The sequence below is a fragment of the Trichoderma aggressivum genome, assembly GCF_033847375.1.
Source record: "Trichoderma aggressivum f. europaeum strain CBS 100526 chromosome Unknown scaffold_039, whole genome shotgun sequence".
In the NCBI taxonomy this organism is placed as follows: Eukaryota; Fungi; Ascomycota; class Sordariomycetes; order Hypocreales; family Hypocreaceae; genus Trichoderma; species Trichoderma aggressivum.
In genome coordinates, this window is record NW_026946405.1 from 325,312 (window position 1) to 341,251 (window position 15,940).

Below are 15,940 nucleotides of genomic sequence, written 5' to 3' on the forward strand. Positions count from 1 at the left end.
CTACTATATCAACATATATCTACTACATCGATATATATCTACTACATCGATATATATCTACTGTGCTCTAATGTCTCTGTTATCACTGCCCTTCTCTAAAACCTGCTACTTTCTATCTTGTAGGTGCTTCTTGTGACGCATGCCGTGTACTAGAGAAGCTCACCAATAACAGTCATCCCCTCGTTTCTCATCCATTGTTTCTGAACAATCCTCCATCGTTATCTCAGCAGTTGACTTTATCTGATTATCCAGTCCGGGGTGGGGGGCTGGTGGTTTTTGTTTATATGTTTGAGATAGATGATACTGGATAGATGGCTAATCTTGTGCGCAAGCTATTACACATTGTTCCCCGAATAACGTGTCATGACATGATGGCATGTGCGGGTAAGTAGGGTAATATGAACAAACGACCAACTCGTTTCCTTCTTTATCTTATATTCTGGAACCAAAAACTCCGTATTATCTGACATGAATCAGGCTATATACAACGTCTACTCTTCGTCTTCGTCATCCTCTTCTTCCTCTGCTTCTTCGTCGTCGTCATTGTCTTCTCCTAGCTCACCGTCCATGTCAACCTCCTCGTCACTGTCCTCTCCGTCCTCGTTTGACAAATCTGCCTTTTCATCCTCTTTCCTCTTCCGCTCGTCCTCCTTTCTCGCCTCGGCCAGGACCTTTGCACGCTCAGCACGGGCGGCTGCCTGGCCGACGACGTACGCACCAAGAGGCGTCTTGGCAGCGTCAAAGTCCTTGAGGAAGGCGTCGACCTGGCTGCGGTGCTTAGGCGCAAAGTCGACCCTCGCGCGCTTCTCCTCGATGAACTTTGAGTTGGCCTCGAGCTTCTGCACAAGAACCGAAAACTGCGAGACGAGCTTGTTGTTCTTGTTGCCGCTGGACTTGGAGCTAACCTGCTTGAGCCATCGCTTGAGCTGGATGATGACAGGGAGGGCGAGTTCTGGGAATGAGATGGATGTGGACCAAGTATACATGAAGCTGCTCATCAGCTCGACCACCTCATCTCCGATGCCATCCTGGAAGACTCGGGTGCGGAGATATGACTTGGGGGCTCTGTAAGAGACGGCAAAGTCCATGGGCTTGAGCGTCGATGCCTTGGGAGCCTTCTTCATCTCGGCCGAGTTGAGCACCTCCAGCAGCGGTGAGGCTAGTGGGATGTAGACGTCGGCGGCCTGCGACAGGACCAGCAGCGAGCGGATGAGGTGGAAGCGGAGGGGGAAGTATAGTGATGTAGGAATGAGGCGCATGGCACCAAGTGTGACTTGAACAAGGGGGTAGATGAGCGGTCTCAGCTGACTCTCCTTGCCGGCCTCGGCTTCCTTTAGGGGCGTGCAGTGCTCAGCAAGGACGCGGGCCCAGAAGTCGAGGGAGTGGGTAAACTGCCAGTTGTATACCATGCGGAACGAGTTGTTCTTGTTGTTGACGATGCTGTTGCGGAGGTGAATGGCGAGCTGGCGGATGAATGTAAAGGCGGTGGTGTAGCCAATGGCTGGGTCGATGCCCCAGAGCCCGGCCGCGGAAAACTTCATCATGTCGATTCCGGCGAGCGTGTTGCGGTTGGTGACTCGGCATCCCTGAACAAGGCCCTGGTAGACGGCCTTGAGGACGGTTTCGCGGATGCCCTTGTCTCCGATGATGACAAGTCGTCGAATCACGCGGAAAGCAGTGACTCGTGACGAGTGGGAGCCGGCGGCTTGAGACCACAGGTTGACCATGGACTTGGCAAGAGCCTTGATGAGCTTCTTGAAGGAGAGAAGGTATGGAAGAATCTCCACGATAGCCAACAGAGTGACTGTGATTGTGCCATCGTCAGAGAGTGTGCTGAGGAGGTGCATGATGGAGGAGATGTAAGACTTCAGAAGCACGGACAAAGCCTTGAACTTCTTTCCCTCCGTCTGTACGTAGACCTTGCCGGCCGCCGACTCTTTGGCAGGGAGGTGGTGACTCATAACCACTGGCACCTCTTTCAAGGCAAGCAGCAGGATATCGTTGAACACTTCCGGGCTGTTGATGGACCATCGCTGATCTGCTTGGCCCTCCTCATCGGCCTCGTTAAGGTGGGCAGCGCATCGGAATGCGAGCACCACTTGTCTGGTTGCTCGCAGAGAATGGGTCTCGGCCATTGCTTTCCTCCAGCTGGCAATGGTGCTGCGAGTCAGCTCATTGTTCTGTGCCGGCTCCTCTTCCGCCTTGTTGCCCTTCTTTCTCTTCTTCTTGGGGAGCTCCTCGTCGGCGTCTTCCTCGCCAGCGCTAAACTCGTCCACCTCTGCGAGATCTGCATTCTCGTCGAAATCCAACAATTCTGAATCATTATCCTTGAGGAACTTGTAAAACTCGGGGTCCTTCTCGGCAAGTCCCTTCATGGCCTCTTTGCTCATGCCAAGCCCAGTAGCCTCGTCATCGTCATCGCTGCCGTCGTCGCTGTCGCTGGCAACAGGCGCGCCACCAATTGAGACCTCCGAATCGCTTCCTTCGCTTGCATCATCCGCATCCTCCTTGGCTTCGTCTCGCTTTCGCTTGCCGAGCTTGCCAGCCTTATCCTTCTTGTCGATGATGTCCTCGAAGCCGCCCGAGAAGAAATCGTCGACGCTCATCTCAGTGACCTTCTTCGCCTTGCCTCCGGCAGGCTTCTTGGCAGGAGCGGCGGTAGCATCTTGGCCATCTTTTGAGCCCTTTATGAACTCGGAATCTTGGGCTTTCCTCGACTTCTGCTTCTCTCTGATCTGCAGCTTCTGCTTGAGCTTTGCGCCGGCCTTTCTCTTGTCCAGAACACCCTTCAGGTGATTCTTTTCGAATTTTTTGGTCGCTTTCAGATTCTTCTTGGAGACACCCATTCTGGATGAGCTTCTACAGCCACTGATGGGGGCCGTAATCCAAGACTCCAAAGGGTAAAATGGAAAAAAGATAAAAGGAAAAAAAAAAGATGCCGATTTGGAGAGCAGAAGCGTCGCCCTCGACGTACCAATTGCACTTTCCCAAAAATTTTCGGCCGCCGACTATCGATAAGCAGTTCCACTGAAAGATTGTGGGCGGTCAGGGAATTCTGCCGCATCTATGTACCTAAGTAGTGGGGCACTGACGTTGGTGTAAGTGGAAGCCTTTTGACTGACCATTGCCATGATAGCCTCCAGCTTTCATCTCCTGGTCGAATGACGCTGTTGGGAGTGCCAACGGCCATTCTCTGTGTAACATTCGCATATTACATGGATGCGTGTTTGTTGGGCATTTGTCATGCTCGCCGGTCTGGCTTAGGTGGTTCACTCAGGTTAAAGTTGGCCCATGGATTCAGTGGCTTCTACTCTCCAAGCCATGGTTCTACCCTAGCAAGCCGATGGCTTCATCATGTTGAAGTCTTTGGATGTGATGAATTGCCTAGGTAAGTAGTGGGTAGATAAATCAAGTAGCTTGTTAGAGATATAAACTTGGTCGAAAGGCAGAAACAGCAAAGTAGAATAGTTTCACCGAATACTAATGTGGATATTGTTTCAAGGTCTTATGTTGAACGGTAAAAATGCCCGGTAATATCTGATACCAATCTGCAGGCTTGGTGAGGATTCGGTACCTAGTAGGCTAAAAAAATTGTTGGGTACGGAGTATGCTTGGTGGTAACTTTTTGAGTAAAACTATAAGTTGCAATGGCTGCCTAATGGTTAGCCACATAGAATAGAGGTAGGTAGGTTTTCGATCCCATTTCTTGCATATATATAACAAAGGCTGGGGCGTAGCCTTCCTCTGATCTAGCTGTTGCAGCTTTACTGAACCTCTTGATAATAAATATAACCTTCATATATTCTACTCTTATTCTCTACCTCTCACATAAAATTCCATATTCATCAATAGTCCCTTTTGGCCCACAACTCAGCAAAATACAAATCCTATTCATATATCGACGACAACCATTCGATACCCCAACTGCAGGCATATACGCCATGGATCAGACTACCAAAGCTCTGAAACGACCCTTTACCGTAATTCGGCAGGTATGGAAGGACTACCAAGTTGGGCGGGTTATACGCTACAATATACTCGAAGGCGACTATGAAAAGGAGGAATGTGAAGAGAGGTGCGATGAAGAATGCCGAGTAGCCTGCATTAAAGACAGCAACGAGAAGTGCAAGGATGACGACAACGGGAAGTGCAAGGAGACAGACAATGAGACGTGCAAGGAAGAGCACGATGAGAATCGCAATGAAGAGCGCAGTGAAGAGCGCGAGGAAGAGTGCAGCGATCCGAACGAGGACCAATGCGTGGACAACAGGGTGCCTTCACCGCCGGCCACATGTATGACTCAAGAAGAAGATCGAGCTGCCCGACATGCTGCACAAGCCGAGAGGAAATGGAAATGGGACGTGGCTGCAGAATTTCCGTGGCGCCATGAGCAGGTGGTGGATGAGGAAAGCAACTGGAGGGGGACGTGGGTATTAGAGGTAAAAGACATGTTTGCTATGAAATGGGCGACAGAGATTGTGGTCACGAGAAACGGCGATGAAAGGGAGAAGAAGATTATACGGAAGCCAACTCGCCAGCAACCGTTTCCTGTCGGACAGGAACGCCTTTACCTGCCGACTGAAGGAGGACAGGATAACAGCAAATTGAGGGACATTCCCTATTTGGCATATTCGCCTTTATCTGCCGACTGAAGGGGCAGGATAACAGCAAATTGGGGATGATTTGATGGCCTGGTTAGGTTGTGGTCGAAGAGGAGATGGGCACTTGCTACGCCCTCTGATTATCAAGAGTATGGAGTCAAATTGCCTCCAGCATGGATTTGTAGATGTACGTAGTAATTAAACTGCCATGTGCTTACAGCTGATCTAGATTGGTTCAAGAGATCATGTTAGTGGTTGATCCCTCTTCTTCTTCCAAGTAACGGAGCAGCTGGAAATCTTGAAATCTTAATGTGGTTTGGCTCCATTTCCCTAACTTTACCTTTTACTTTCATGATTTTTTCTTTCTTTTTTTCTCTTTTTTCTTTCTTTTTATAACCTTTTCCTCATCTTTACCTGGCGGCCACCAGTATTGGATACCTAGGTACTCCAAAGAACACGGGCGGTGAAGAAATTCTGCCAGACAGCTTGCAGCTAGCCCCTCTAAAGCGGCTCAAACTGGGCTGTAAATGCACTGTCGCAACACCACTCACTCACTACAAGCTTGTAGGCTCCAGCGTCGTCACCACCACCTTCATCCCAAACTCAACTCGACCACCATCTCGCTTTCCTCCTCGATGCCTCGCCTCAATCCACCATCATGAACACGCGTCAGAGCTACGCGCCCACTCCCCACAGCTACGTCCCCAACACGAGCCTCTCCGCCACCATCAACCTCGATGAAGTAACTCCCCTCCCCCCGCTTCCTCGGTATAATCAATCTGCGTGACAGAGACAGACAACAGCTGACCCGATCCTCTGCTGCACAGGAGGTGAAACTCAGCAACACCCGCGCCGAGCGCGACCTCCAAGACTCCCTCGGCGAGCTGTTTAGCATCATAGTCACCCTGGATGAGCTGGAAAAGGCGTTCCTCAAGGATGCCGTACCCGAGGCCGAGTACACGGACATTTGCGAGCGCTCGCTGAGGCAGTACAAGGCGCTGCTGGCGGACGAGACGATTGCCGCCGAGTTTGGCGATTTGGAAGACTTCAAGACCAAGTGGGAGGTAAATGCGCCCCAATCTTATGGCTATCGTTTCAACATTTGAAGATGTTACGTACTTCAACTAACACTGGCATCCATCACCAAAAGCTCGACGTCCCCCGAGCGACAGAGCGTCTCCGAGTAGGCATGCCCTCCACAACCGTCCATGCATCTTCCTCCGCCGCCGCCGCCGCACCCCCAACCGCAGCCGCCAACAACACCAGCGGCGTGCTGATCCTCGAGGCGACCCAAGAGTTCATCACCTTCCTCGACGCCGTCAAGCTCGGCCTGCTCTCCAAGGACCAGCTGCACCCGCTGCTCTCGGACGTGATCCAGTCGGTCAACCGCGTCACGGACAAGGACTTTGACAACAGAGGCAAGATTGTGCAGTGGCTCATTACGCTGAACCAGATGAAGGCCTCGGACGAGCTGGGCGAGCAGCAGGCGAGGGAGCTGGAGCTGGATATCCAGCAGGCGTACCAGGGGTTTAGACGAACTTTGACATGAGAATTCTTCTCTTTTTTTTTTGTATGATATGATGTTGCAACATGCTTCCGTGTCTATATGGAAATGCAATACCAAATAATGACTCATGAAAATGCGAGTAAAAGGAGATGGTCTCCTTCGGTTCATCCAGCCCAGAGTATCCTTCTCCCCCCCACCCCCATCACACCAGAAACGTCCAGAAACTCGGATACACAAACTCCTCCTCGAATATCCGCCTCACCTGCTCCAGCACAAACCTCTCCACCTTGCCCACGTTCTTCAGGCTCTGCCGCCCGCTCTCCCGCTCGCCAATCTCGCTCTCTACTTTAATCTCCTGCAACAGCCCACCGAATCTGCCTCCAGACTGCTTCTTGCCAGGCGTCTGCAAATCCCCTCCTCCTGTTGCCGTTGTAGTAGTAGTTGTCGATCCTGATACCGTCTCCGTTGCCCCCTCACCATCCGGTCCCACCGCAGCCAAAGCATCATCCGGGTTCAAGAAGCAGAAATGCACCCTCTTCCGTATATGCGCCAAAACACCCACCCCATCAAACGTCAGCCCCGTGATGTTCAACTTGAGCGGAATCCCCACAAAGCTCGGCATCGGGTAATCCAGCAAAATCTCCGCCGTCAGGTTCAACCTCACGTCGCCCGAGTAGCGGATCCGGAACACGGCCTGCACGTCCTCGACCCGGGGCTCGCGCCGCGGCGACGCCGTGCCTTGATCAGCCTTCTCGTCGTCTTCAACGGCCGAGCCGCTGATAGGGCCATGGCTGGTTGACGGCCGAGACGGAGGGCCGAGAGTGCTCGACACGTCCGACTTGGCCATGCCGGACCCCGATCCCGAGGCCGGATCCAACGCCTGCAGGTTGTCGAGGGAGCTGAGCGATGCCTCACGGCTATGATACGGCGTGGGCTCCGAGCTGGGCGCCGCCGAGCCCATCCAGCCGGTGCCCAGATGAGCGCCCGCAACCGCCGCCAGCGGCGTCTGCGTGCCCGTCGCCAGATGCGCCTGAAAGTAGTTTCTCCCCGGCCCGCCCAAGATCCCCGGCGTCGACGTGCCCAGAAACGCCCTGCCGACGTCGTGCCAGCTCACGTTAACGCTCGGGCTGAAGCCCATCATCTCGCTCTTCAGCCCCCCCAGCCCGTTCTCGCGCCTCCTCGCTCCCATCAGCGCCGCCGCAGCCGCAATCCTCTCCCGCTCAGCAGCGCTCTCATCCTCCTCGCTGTCCTCGTCCGACTCCTCGTCATCCTCCAGCTCCTGCTCGTAAAAATCCGGCAGCGGGTCCGTAATGTCCTTTAATTCCAGCTCCGGCGGGATCGTCCCAAAGTCGAATCCATGCACGTTGACGGACCTGATGAAGCGTGGCAAAGGCACCGTCTGGAATTTGCTGTGGATAAAGGTTCTGATGCTCTCGGCCAGCGCATCGCCGTCCGGCCCCGTGGTCAGCGTCTCCCAGTTGAGATCAATCGACATTGGACAAGAGAAGATGCACAAGTAAGTTGAATTGAGCGATTAAAAGCCGCACAGCAGCTGTTGGTCATTATGGTACAGAGTATTGAAGGAGCTGGATTGTCAAAGGAGTGTTGGAAAGCTTAAGAAGAGCATCGCCGAATGAGTGGGGTTGTTAGTGTCATGAATACTTCACTCAACTTCACCCAATTCTTTCACACCGGCGTCAACACAGAATCACATCACCACTGTAACAAGTATGGACCAGAAAAGATTGAAATCTTGAAATTAAAATATCTCAAGGAAAATTACACAGCTTGAATGAAAACCTTTTGCACTATCGTCTTTCTAAGCCAACTTTAAACTCCGTCATGTAACATTTAGGGTATCTCGCTGCTGCTTCAGTCAAATATCATCCCCCCAACACATGCAAGAATAAGCGTGGACAACTCTTCAACCAATTCTGCAAAAGAAACGCAATGGGGATGGCCTAGATACCAATACGCCAACGCCATGATAAGGTGAATCCGCAAAGGGGCTGTTGCATACATCAACGGAACTGTTCAGTGTAAACTCTGTTCTTCTCTTCCTTCTTGGGTTCCAAGGCCACTCCATCAAGTCTCTTGGTCTTCAAATCGTGCTCGACCATATAGCATGTTATACTGAGGCTTGTTGAACAGGTGCCAGCAGTTGGGAGCTTGCAAGATATATCTGTCGTGTGATTAGCCTGCAGGAACCTCCAAACAACGCAGAGTATGCTACTCGAAAGACATAAAATGAGACTTACCTTGCCATGGCCTCTCTGAATCGAGACTTGTATTCCTTCGGACTGGTCACGGTCGGCCTATTCCGACCGCCGCCCGCAAAACCGCGATCCTTGATCCAACTTTCAAGCTTCTTGTCCCACGTATATGTTCTGATGCAGTCAATGATGCCGACGACTAGTTCTTTTCTTCTCTCGTCAACTGCAATCATCAAAGAGTAGTCCATTACGTTTTGTCGCGCCAGGAACAGCGTATCGTTCCAAACCGACGCCCTCAGGAGCTTCTTGGAATGCTCGCGCGCAAACAGGGGAGATTCATAAATGTACTCCACCATGTTTTCGTCCAAAAGGACCTCGTTCTGCTCGCCGGTCGCATTGATTTTGCGGTTACGCATCGAGCCCTTCAAGTCAAAGATTCTCGTCGGAGATCGGTCGTAGAACAAGTTCTCCGTTACCAGCAGGTCCAACTTGATGTCTGTTCCAGTCACTGGGTTTTTAATGACGACTTGGAAGAATCCCATCATCTTTGCGATTACAGAGGGCAAGTCATGGAACAGTGCCTCGGCCATGATGCTGAAGTATCCTGGCGCAAATCGCAAGAACGCAGATGTCTCGATTGTTGAAAGTGACTGCATGCAAATTTTGGTTAGCGCAACCTGAAACTTCTCGTCCTTCAAAATCCTGCTTCTCCTTACCTTCAAGACAAGTCGATCATCCAGAGTCTTCAAAAAGACAGACTTTGTTTTACCACCCTTTGAATCCCACTGGAGGCACCGTGACAACGACTCCACAATACGCTCAGAAACACCACACTTTCGTCGAAGAGCATCGAATTGCTCTGCGTAGAAAATCTTGCAAGTCATGACCGCGGCACCTTCTTTGAATTGATACTTGAGATGGGTGCCAGTGGATCGGAGCAAACTCTTCTCCAGCTCTGTTTCGTCAGTGGCCCAATCTGCGCTGTCTGATACTGGGGCCGATTTGGGACCAACGTCGAAGTCATCTTCGACATCACCGTCGAAATTTCCATCTACATTGCTCTCCACATTCTCGTCTGCAATTTCATCCGCGATAGTATCCGTGTCTCGGAGCATAGTCTGGTGCGCATCTCGCCGGATGTTGGCCAACTTCTCCTTGTAATCGTCGCTGTTGAGAGCCAGCGCAATAACCGAGCTCGGCTCGTCTTCTCTAACAATAATGTCCGAGTCCACAAAGATGTGGTCAGTGGCGTTGACAGGGTATTCCAACGCAGGCCACCCGCTTGCTGATCGTTCGGCCCAAAAGTTGGTCAGGTACTTCATCAAGCTCATTTTTTCGTGCTTGGGAAGCTCAAGTGGAATTTCCGCGTTGGAGTCGGCCATCTCTTTGATGTCGGGCATAAACTCGTCAGATACTGAGGGCTCAGCGTCACTAGTACCGCCCTCGTCGTCTGAAAGACCTTGGCTCGTGTTCACGTTGGCGGTATCATCATCCCATCGGACTTGACCTTCTGATGGCAGAGGCGGCTCGCTAGGAGTTGGTGGCTCCGTCTGCGACCCTGGCTTGGATGATTCTTCTCGCTTGCCTCCCAGAGGAACCGAGGACGAATCCTGCGACTGGGACTGCGATTCCATGTCCTGTTCTGTGCTTGGCTCGCTTGTTACGGCTGGCTCGTCGAATGCTTCATTGACGTTGTCGTATACTTGCACAATTGCCTGCGTCGATGTCTTGGGGAGCATAGGACGAGGGTTCCGCATGCTGGCCGCACGCTTCTTACGGTCTCGGATGCGCTCCTTCTCAAACTCCCTGCTAAACTCTCTGCTGAGCTGTTCAAAGTGCTTAGCTAGGGTGGTAACCTTTGATTCCTTCTTCTTAGGAACAAGGCGTGGAATACTCGATCCAACCACTTTCCCTCGATTTTTTAGCACGCTTAGGCCGAGTCGCTCAGATAGTTTCTTCTCCGATTTGGTGGATGATTCTGACTGCTGATCTGAATTCTCTGGCACCTTTGCCACTGATTCGGAAGAGCCAGACGACTTGCCAAGAGACTGTAACCTAGACAATGTCCGGGATGGCTGTGATGCGGCTCTAGCCACTGGTGGCGATGTGCTGGTGGTAGACTTTCGTCGAACGCCCTGCTCTGAGACCTGTCTTGGTGTTTCCATATCGGCGGGTCTCTCGTTGGAATCCTGCGATTGCCTTGGGCGGGCAGACTTCTTCAGGGCACTTGCGTCAATCCTTTCGCTGAGGGACCGCCCCGAGACTGAAGAGTTTGTGGGACTTCGAGCCATTCTGGCGGGTGGAGACTGTGATGCTGGCACCACATCTGGCGGAATTGTTGCAGCAGAAGCAGCTTTAGCATCCTCATTGCCAGTAACGGCTTGGGAATCCTGAATCACAACAGGGGCCGTGCTGGCCAAATCCAATGGTTGAACATGCTCAACCTCGTCCTGCGTTACTGTCTGCAATGGACCGTCGCCTTCAACGTCAATCTTTTCTCCAACAAGCTTTGAAGAAGTGGCACTTGCCTCCATGCTGTTTTCAGTGAAATCCGTCGGTTGTGTAGACTTTTCCTCTGCCTCGGAAAACGTCTGAGATGGGCGCTCTTCGCTGTCCCCGGCAGATCCCGTTCCTTCATTGGACCCAAGGGATTCCTTGGACTCGTTGTCGGTGAAAATCTTCTTCAGCTGCAACATTGTGAGTTGTCGCATGTCTTTATCTCCCAAGAAATCTGCCTCAAACGTAGCAAAAACTTGGTCCCATTCACTAGCCGTCTCCAACATTTCTCGAACAATAATGTTAAACGGGACAACCTCATAGTACTTGGAATTGACGTAAATCTCTTGCAAGCGTTGGATCATGAGGGCTTCCTCTTCCTTGGCCTTCTGTTTCAGTCGATCCAATTCTGCTTTGCAAGACTCGGCCTTTTCAGGGAGGACACTATCGATCCTAATGCTTTCGAGCCGGGCTATCACGGAGGCCATGAACTTTGCCCAGCGCTCATCCATCTTTCCGAAAATGTCATTCTTGAGCTTTAGGTCATTGCTCACTTTCCATGTCAGTCGCGCTCGCGGTACGACAATTTCTAGGAGATCGATTGGGTCCCAGTGAATCCGAACACGAGAATCGTTGAGACTGAAGTAACGAACGTGGTCTTTTTGATGGTCGTGGGGGCATTCCATGGCATCCTTCATGCGCAGGCCGCGCCCCCAGTACAAGAGCTCCAGATACTTTCCAAAAGAGTATTTGAAAGTAGTCTCGGACATTGCTATCTCCTCCGAATCCTTCTGGCAGATCTTGCAATAACTCCACATGGAAATCCCATCGCCCAGTTCCGGCGACCTAGGAGGGGCGTTCGGGAGGTGCTCCACAAACACCGTGATTCGGAACTGGTCATGGACAAAAGTACGATGATGCTGAGCCATTTTGCGGTCGCATCCATTGGAGTCGCATATTTCGTCTTTGCTGTTTACCAGGTACTCGATATACTGGCCGAGGGTACAATCTGGATCCATGCTGGCATCTTCGCGCTGCTCATCATAGAAATTGATGCCTACTAAGCTGGGCTCTGTGCAAGGGATTTTGGTTTCGGTGCAGATGACGGAATACAGTATGATTATGTTTTGGTGAGAGTAAGGGTCAAACAGGTCCAAGTTGCCCTGGATATACGTCTCCCACTGACGAGTTTGAGTCTGGTAATTATAAAGAGCCTTGTCGTATTCGGCGTCATGCACCGCGTGGAGAATTTCCATTATTTGACGAGGCGCCTTCTGCCCAAGCTCTTCGACCATTTCGGGCTTGATAAGTTGGAACTTTGGAGGGTCGCTCTTTTCCAAGTCTTCCTCAATCATGTCCTGGTCCCTTAGGCGTTTGAGATAGAACAGGCGCCTTTCTTGCTCGCGAGCTCTCATGAGAAGGTACGGCTGAGTAAATCGCACATATGGCGACACCGAGAGAATCTTGGTTTCATATTTGGCCACCATGTCACTGTAGAATGTCGGCATGGGCACGTCGTCTGGGACCTGACTGAACGTAGAGTCATGGGTATGAGATTCGTGAAGCGATAGCAGCTTAGGTGGTTCAGAAAGCATCTGGTCCAATAGAGGCTGTGACAAAGCTTCGTCTGTGCCTCCGAAGCTTGAGCTATCCATCGTCAACTGCGAGGGCGGCTCACTCTCGCTCGATGGCTGGTTGATTATAACAACGGGGCCGGTTCTGCCACCGCTGTTGGTCGTGTGACAAACCGAGTTCAGTGACCGGATGCTTTCATTCAATGCTTGGAAGGAATTGGACATCGAAGCCGGGTCATTGGCCTCGGGAGGCTCGACTGACTCATCCCGCAAAAGACTGGATTCAAGTTTGAGATTGTAAACAACGTAGACCATGAAGTCGGTGATGTATTTCATTTTAGCGAGAAGAGCGTCGCTCGCTCCTCGAAGTGTAATGGTGCAGCCGAGCTCGGGTCGACATCCAGAAAGAAAGATGTAAGACTTCTTTCGGCCTGGGTAGTCATTGTTCACAAAGGTCCTGACCTCAAAGGCGCTGCACCTACCGACTTGAGCTTCCAACATGTCAAGAGACTCAATGATTTTAGTCTCAGTACACCGGGCGACGGCGGCAATCACTGATCGCTTGACGTTGAAGGCTACCGAAATATTGGCTTCGGAGAGATACTGCAAAGCCAAGCCAGAAATAGTCTTCTCGGCAAGCAGAACTTGAGGTTTAAGCTGCGCGATCCTGTTGACGACGATTCTTAGAAATTCTTTCTCCTGGGCAATGACCGGCTCCAAGCTCATAAATTGCTGCTGGTGTCGCTGGTATTCAATCGGAAACCCGACAAGAAGAATCCTAGGATTGGTTATCTTGCGTGGCATACTCTTTAGTGCAAGATTCTTGGTGAAGACTATGCCGGAGATGTAGGATGTGTCGCCAGGCTTTCCTCCCGGGATTCTCTTGAGCTTCACATAAGTCCGAATGTCCATGGATTCGCCATTTGCAACGTCAGGGGATACATCATCGGTAGCTTTTAAAAGGATGGGGACTAGCGCTTTTTGCCATGCCTCGGGATTAGGTATATCGGCATCACGCAGGAGTTGATAGAGGAGCTTGTCGACATGCTTCAAGCTGGATTCATTTAGCTTGGTTTTGGCCGCCTTGCGTTTCTGTAGGGAGTTGCTTCTCGTCAGCTGGGTCCCGCTGTGGTTTGGGTGAATGGAGTTATCCACGGGAAACAGCAGCTCTGACGATGCCGACGGTCCCTTGTAAACGGATTTGGGGCGTGGGGATCCGAAATGATGAACGCTCCCGCTGACATTGCTGAGGTTGCGGCGTCGGTTTGTCCTACGATGGCTAGCAAAGCTGGGTGCCATTTCATCGAGCCCAAATCCGCTTCGGCTAAAGTGACTCATTCCGCTGACGCTCTTTTCGCCTCCTCTATGGCGGTGGTGTTGGTGCTTCTTGGTTGTGTTCATGAGTGACGAAAGGTTTGACTTGTCAGGGTCGAAGCTCGTGGAAGGTATCTCAGCCGACGCGAGGGTCGCAAAAATACTGCCGACCTGCTCGTCTCCGCTGGAGTCATCCGACATGAAATCTGCCAACTCCGGATCGATGATATTGTCATCATGGAAAGCCGGGAACTTTGTTCGTTTGGCATTTTCTTCCTGGATACCCTTTCGAAACGGAGCCTGATCCGGCTTGATTCTCCCTAACAATCCATGCTTTGAGTGAAGCCTCTTATGGCCGGCAGACGACTGCGGTCGACCAGAGGAAAGAGACTTGAGGGAGCGAGATGAGCTTGGTCGGCTCAGCTGCGGAGCACCAATCTCCAGAACAGATGAATTATTGTTAGACTCTTTGACTCGACGGGCGGCCTGTATCGTCATCATTGGTGTATTTACTGGCCTTGAGGTCTCCGAGCCCTCGATCAATTCTGGTTCTTTGTGGTGCTGGTGCTGGTGCTGGTGCTGTGCAAAGGCTACCGTTGACTTCCTAGGATCCTCCGTGCCAAATATTCTCGGTAGAAAAGACTGCTCGTCTCCGGAATCCTCAGAGGCACTTGCATCAAATCGTCGAGTGATGACATCAAGGCAGCGTTTACAAACCCTAAGAGAGCCGGGAAGGCCAAATTTGTCACCTGGAATGACAATGGTACACTTGGAATCGAAGATGAAGCCGCACGTTCGGCAGTGATGCTTCCTGCGGAACGCCGTGAATTGAGATTGACAAAGAAAACACTCTTTTACGGTTTCGTCCTTCATCCAAAACTCCTTGCTTAATATCTGCCTGCGCATTCTGTCTAGCTGAGCATTCATCTGGTCTGAGGCCCCTTGGTGGCTCGCTGTGGTGCCGGGGATGCGGACATCACCAGATCGCGAGCGCTGAGGGTTAGATTCTCGAGAAAAAGAATTATGATGCACTTCATTGTGAGCAGATGTGCTGATAGGGCTGGCTTCAGCCGTCCCGCGGTCAATAGATGACTCCCTTGAAGCGTATCTAAGGTGGTTTGAATGGCTAATACGATCAATGACGGCGGGCTTTCGCCGGATATCATCGGGAGACAGCAGAGACGATGCGGCAGAGGGACTTCGCGAGTGAAGTGTTTGCAGTGGCGGCATCAGGGGAGCTTTTCCTTTGACTGGACTTAATGGGGCGTCGCCGCTTGCCCCTCCAACGCTGGAAACACTCTCGTCTCCTTGCGACCCCGAAGGAATACTGCCTTCTGGTGAATCGACGGGCGAGAGGCGGGTCTGAAAGCCTGGCCTGCCGGTGCTTCCTCGACGCGAACTCTGGACCGCGCTGTCTTCAGTGTGAGCAGAGCTACGGCTTGGCTCTCGTTTCCTCGCGGAGGTGATGGTGGGCTCGGCGGCTGTCACATCGCTTGTGGCGTTTGTCGGAAGGCTCTGCCGGCCAGATGGATGGGATTTGGAGCTGCCAATCAAGCTGATGCTTCCAGACTTGGATGTAGCGGGCATTTGCGGCCGGCCATCCGTAGGAGGGATAGAAGATGTGGGAGAAGAAACATCAGGTGGTGCCGGTTGAGACGATGTGCTGGATATAGTCGCCCCTGTCTCGGCGCGGTTCAAGGAAGATATAGAGGGCTTCGACCGATGTCCCTCACCACCCGTAGATGCCTTTCTAGTTAGATTTTCCGGCTTACCTGCGTCGTCCTCTCGCTGCGCCGCCTTGGACGAGCTGGCCGCACCAACCGCCACTCGAAGTCGGCTGTAGAGACCGCTTAGACCTTGCTGTACTGTTCCGCGGCTCTCTGTATCTGGGACGATTACCGGAGGAGGGGCAAAAGATTCGTTGAAAAGAGTGAGTGAGTCGGTTCGGCTGGCCGCGGTATGTATCTGGTCGAGGGCCTGCGCCATCTGTTCCTTTTCGAAGGTGGAGCTCACAGAGACAGAGTTGATGGAGTCACGGCGGTCTCGCGAGTGTGTAGGGGAGATGAGGGAGCCGGAGAAGGAGGAGCCGTCGAGGGGCTTCGAGATGGAGATATTGGTCGCCATGGTGGGAATATGGCCGACAAGACGAGAGCTGCGCAAGTCGCCTACGCCAGATGCGATCCGGATGCCTTGCTCTATGCTCTATGCTCTATGCTATATGCGGTGCAACGGCAC

The 15,940-nt window shown here is 52.1% G+C and overlaps 5 protein-coding genes across 5 annotated transcripts; 2 read left to right on the forward strand and 3 right to left on the reverse strand.

Annotated features, from left to right (window-relative positions):
• Positions 1–491: 491 nt before the first annotated feature.
• Positions 492–2,846, reverse strand: Triagg1_8252 (uncharacterized protein; the record flags this gene model as incomplete). Its single annotated transcript, XM_062903078.1, has 1 exon — positions 492–2,846. One exon carries the CDS (start codon positions 2,844–2,846, stop codon positions 492–494), a length of 2,355 nt encoding a protein of 784 aa, XP_062752881.1.
• A 1,095-nt stretch (positions 2,847–3,941) lies between these two features.
• Triagg1_8253 (uncharacterized protein) lies at positions 3,942–4,652 on the forward strand (the record flags this gene model as incomplete). Its single annotated transcript, XM_062903079.1, has 1 exon — positions 3,942–4,652. The coding sequence occupies one exon, from the start codon at positions 3,942–3,944 to the stop codon at positions 4,650–4,652; it is 711 nt and encodes a 236-aa protein (XP_062752882.1).
• Positions 4,653–5,259: 607 nt separating this feature from the next.
• Triagg1_8254 (uncharacterized protein) lies at positions 5,260–6,150 on the forward strand (the record flags this gene model as incomplete). Its single annotated transcript, XM_062903080.1, has 3 exons — positions 5,260–5,343; positions 5,405–5,665; positions 5,710–6,150. 3 exons carry the CDS (start codon positions 5,260–5,262, stop codon positions 6,148–6,150), a joined length of 786 nt encoding a protein of 261 aa, XP_062752883.1.
• A 160-nt stretch (positions 6,151–6,310) lies between these two features.
• On the reverse strand, positions 6,311–7,603 carry Triagg1_8255 (uncharacterized protein; the record flags this gene model as incomplete). The annotated part of the gene is made up of 1 exon (XM_062903081.1): positions 6,311–7,603. The coding sequence occupies one exon, from the start codon at positions 7,601–7,603 to the stop codon at positions 6,311–6,313; it is 1,293 nt and encodes a 430-aa protein (XP_062752884.1).
• A 759-nt stretch (positions 7,604–8,362) lies between these two features.
• On the reverse strand, positions 8,363–15,829 carry Triagg1_8256 (uncharacterized protein; the record flags this gene model as incomplete). Its single annotated transcript, XM_062903082.1, has 1 exon — positions 8,363–15,829. One exon carries the CDS (start codon positions 15,827–15,829, stop codon positions 8,363–8,365), a length of 7,467 nt encoding a protein of 2,488 aa, XP_062752885.1.
• Between the last annotated feature and the right edge of the window lie 111 nt (positions 15,830–15,940).